The sequence below is a fragment of the Mandrillus leucophaeus genome, unplaced genomic scaffold (genome assembly GCF_000951045.1).
Source record: "Mandrillus leucophaeus isolate KB7577 unplaced genomic scaffold, Mleu.le_1.0 Scaffold54, whole genome shotgun sequence".
Classification (NCBI taxonomy): Eukaryota; Metazoa; Chordata; class Mammalia; order Primates; family Cercopithecidae; genus Mandrillus; species Mandrillus leucophaeus.
Genome location: NW_012105808.1, coordinates 1,354,357 through 1,355,675, shown reverse-complemented (window position 1 = coordinate 1,355,675; position 1,319 = coordinate 1,354,357). Strand labels below are relative to the sequence as shown.

The 1,319-nt window shown below is 67.2% G+C and overlaps 1 protein-coding gene across 1 annotated transcript in view; it reads right to left on the bottom strand.

The window, feature by feature from the left end:
• The window catches only part of CSNK1G2 (casein kinase 1, gamma 2), a 28,850-nt gene that overhangs the window by 2,143 nt on the left and 25,388 nt on the right, over nucleotides 1-1,319 (bottom strand). The window contains exons 3-6 of the mRNA XM_011997474.1: nucleotides 769-809; nucleotides 604-673; nucleotides 365-513; nucleotides 4-261 (exon numbers count right to left, since the gene is read on the bottom strand). Coding sequence (XP_011852864.1) covers nucleotides 4-261; nucleotides 365-513; nucleotides 604-673; nucleotides 769-809 — 518 coding nt within the window. The remainder of the gene's footprint in view (nucleotides 1-3; nucleotides 262-364; nucleotides 514-603; nucleotides 674-768; nucleotides 810-1,319) is intronic.

Below are 1,319 nucleotides of genomic sequence, written 5' to 3'. Positions count from 1 at the left end.
CCCCCCGCCGCGTGCGCGCAGCTCACCCTTGCCCAGGTGCGTGTTGATGCTCATGTATCGCGCCGTGCCCGTCAGGCTCTTGTGCTCGCGGTACGGGATGTGCTTCTTGGTCTCAGGGTCGATGTACTCCTTGGCCAGCCCGAAGTCGATGATGTGGATGGCGTGCTGCCGCTTGGTCCCCGGGCGGCCCACCAGGAAGTTCTCGGGCTTCACGTCCCGGTAGATGAGGCTCTTGGTGTGCACGTACTCCATGCGTGTGATCTGCAGGGGCAAAGCGGTGTCGGCCAGGTCCCTCCCCAGCCCACGCGCTCCCTCCAGAGCCACCCTCTTCCTACCGAGCCCCGCCCGCCCGCCCGCCGCGCACCAGCTGGATGGCGATCATCAGCACCGTCTTGAGCGTGAAGGTCCGGTCGCACAGGTCGAACAGGTCCTCCAGGCTGGGCCCCAGCAGCTCCAGCACCATGGCGTTGTACTTCCCGCACGGGCCGAAGTAGTAGACCTGAGGGACGCCCTCTGGGGCAGAAGACAGACGCAGGGGCGTGCGGCAGCGGCCCCCTCCCTGCCCCTGCGCAGCCCCTGCCCCACCCGCGGGCTGCCCGGTACCTGTGGCGCTGAGCTGCTTGTAGAACCGGTACTCCAGGTGCAGCTGCGGGGCCCGGGACTTGATCGGCTCCTGGGGGCACAAGCGCGAGTCACCGGGGACACTGGTCGCTGCCCTGAAATCCCTGGGGGTATGTCAGCGGGGGTGGGGTGGAGGGGCCGACTCACCAATTTGATAGCCACGTATTCATTTGTATAGAGATTCTTTCCTGTGGGGACAGACAGCATCAGCACCCTGGCGCCAGGCCCACCTAGCCCCCACCTTCCCAGCCCGCCCCCCAGGAAGGAGGCAGGAGGGCCCCTCCCTGGGGCGTCGGTCCCGCCCGGGCCTCACCTGGTTTTTGCTGTGCGGCTGGCCTTTGTCCCGGAGCTGAGGCTGGGAGGGCAGGTCGGTGTGGACGGTGCCGATGGGGGTCGGCTGTGGGGGAATGAGCACGACTCAGGATGGGCTGCAGTGCCGGTTCCCATCTCCTGCAGGGCGGTTTCCTGGTCCACCTCCCCACACACCGGGGCCCCCCACCTACCAGGGGCTTCCCGGCCCAGTCGTACTCATAGTCGAACACGAAGCCGCTGCGGTCGAAGAGGTCGGTGAAGAGCTTCCGCAGGTAGTCATAGTCCGGCTTCTCGAAGAAGTCCAGGCGCCGCACGTAGCGCAGGTACGTGGCCATCTCCTCTGCAGAGAGAGTGCCAGCGGGGCCTCGGCGGGGGTGGGGGCACGG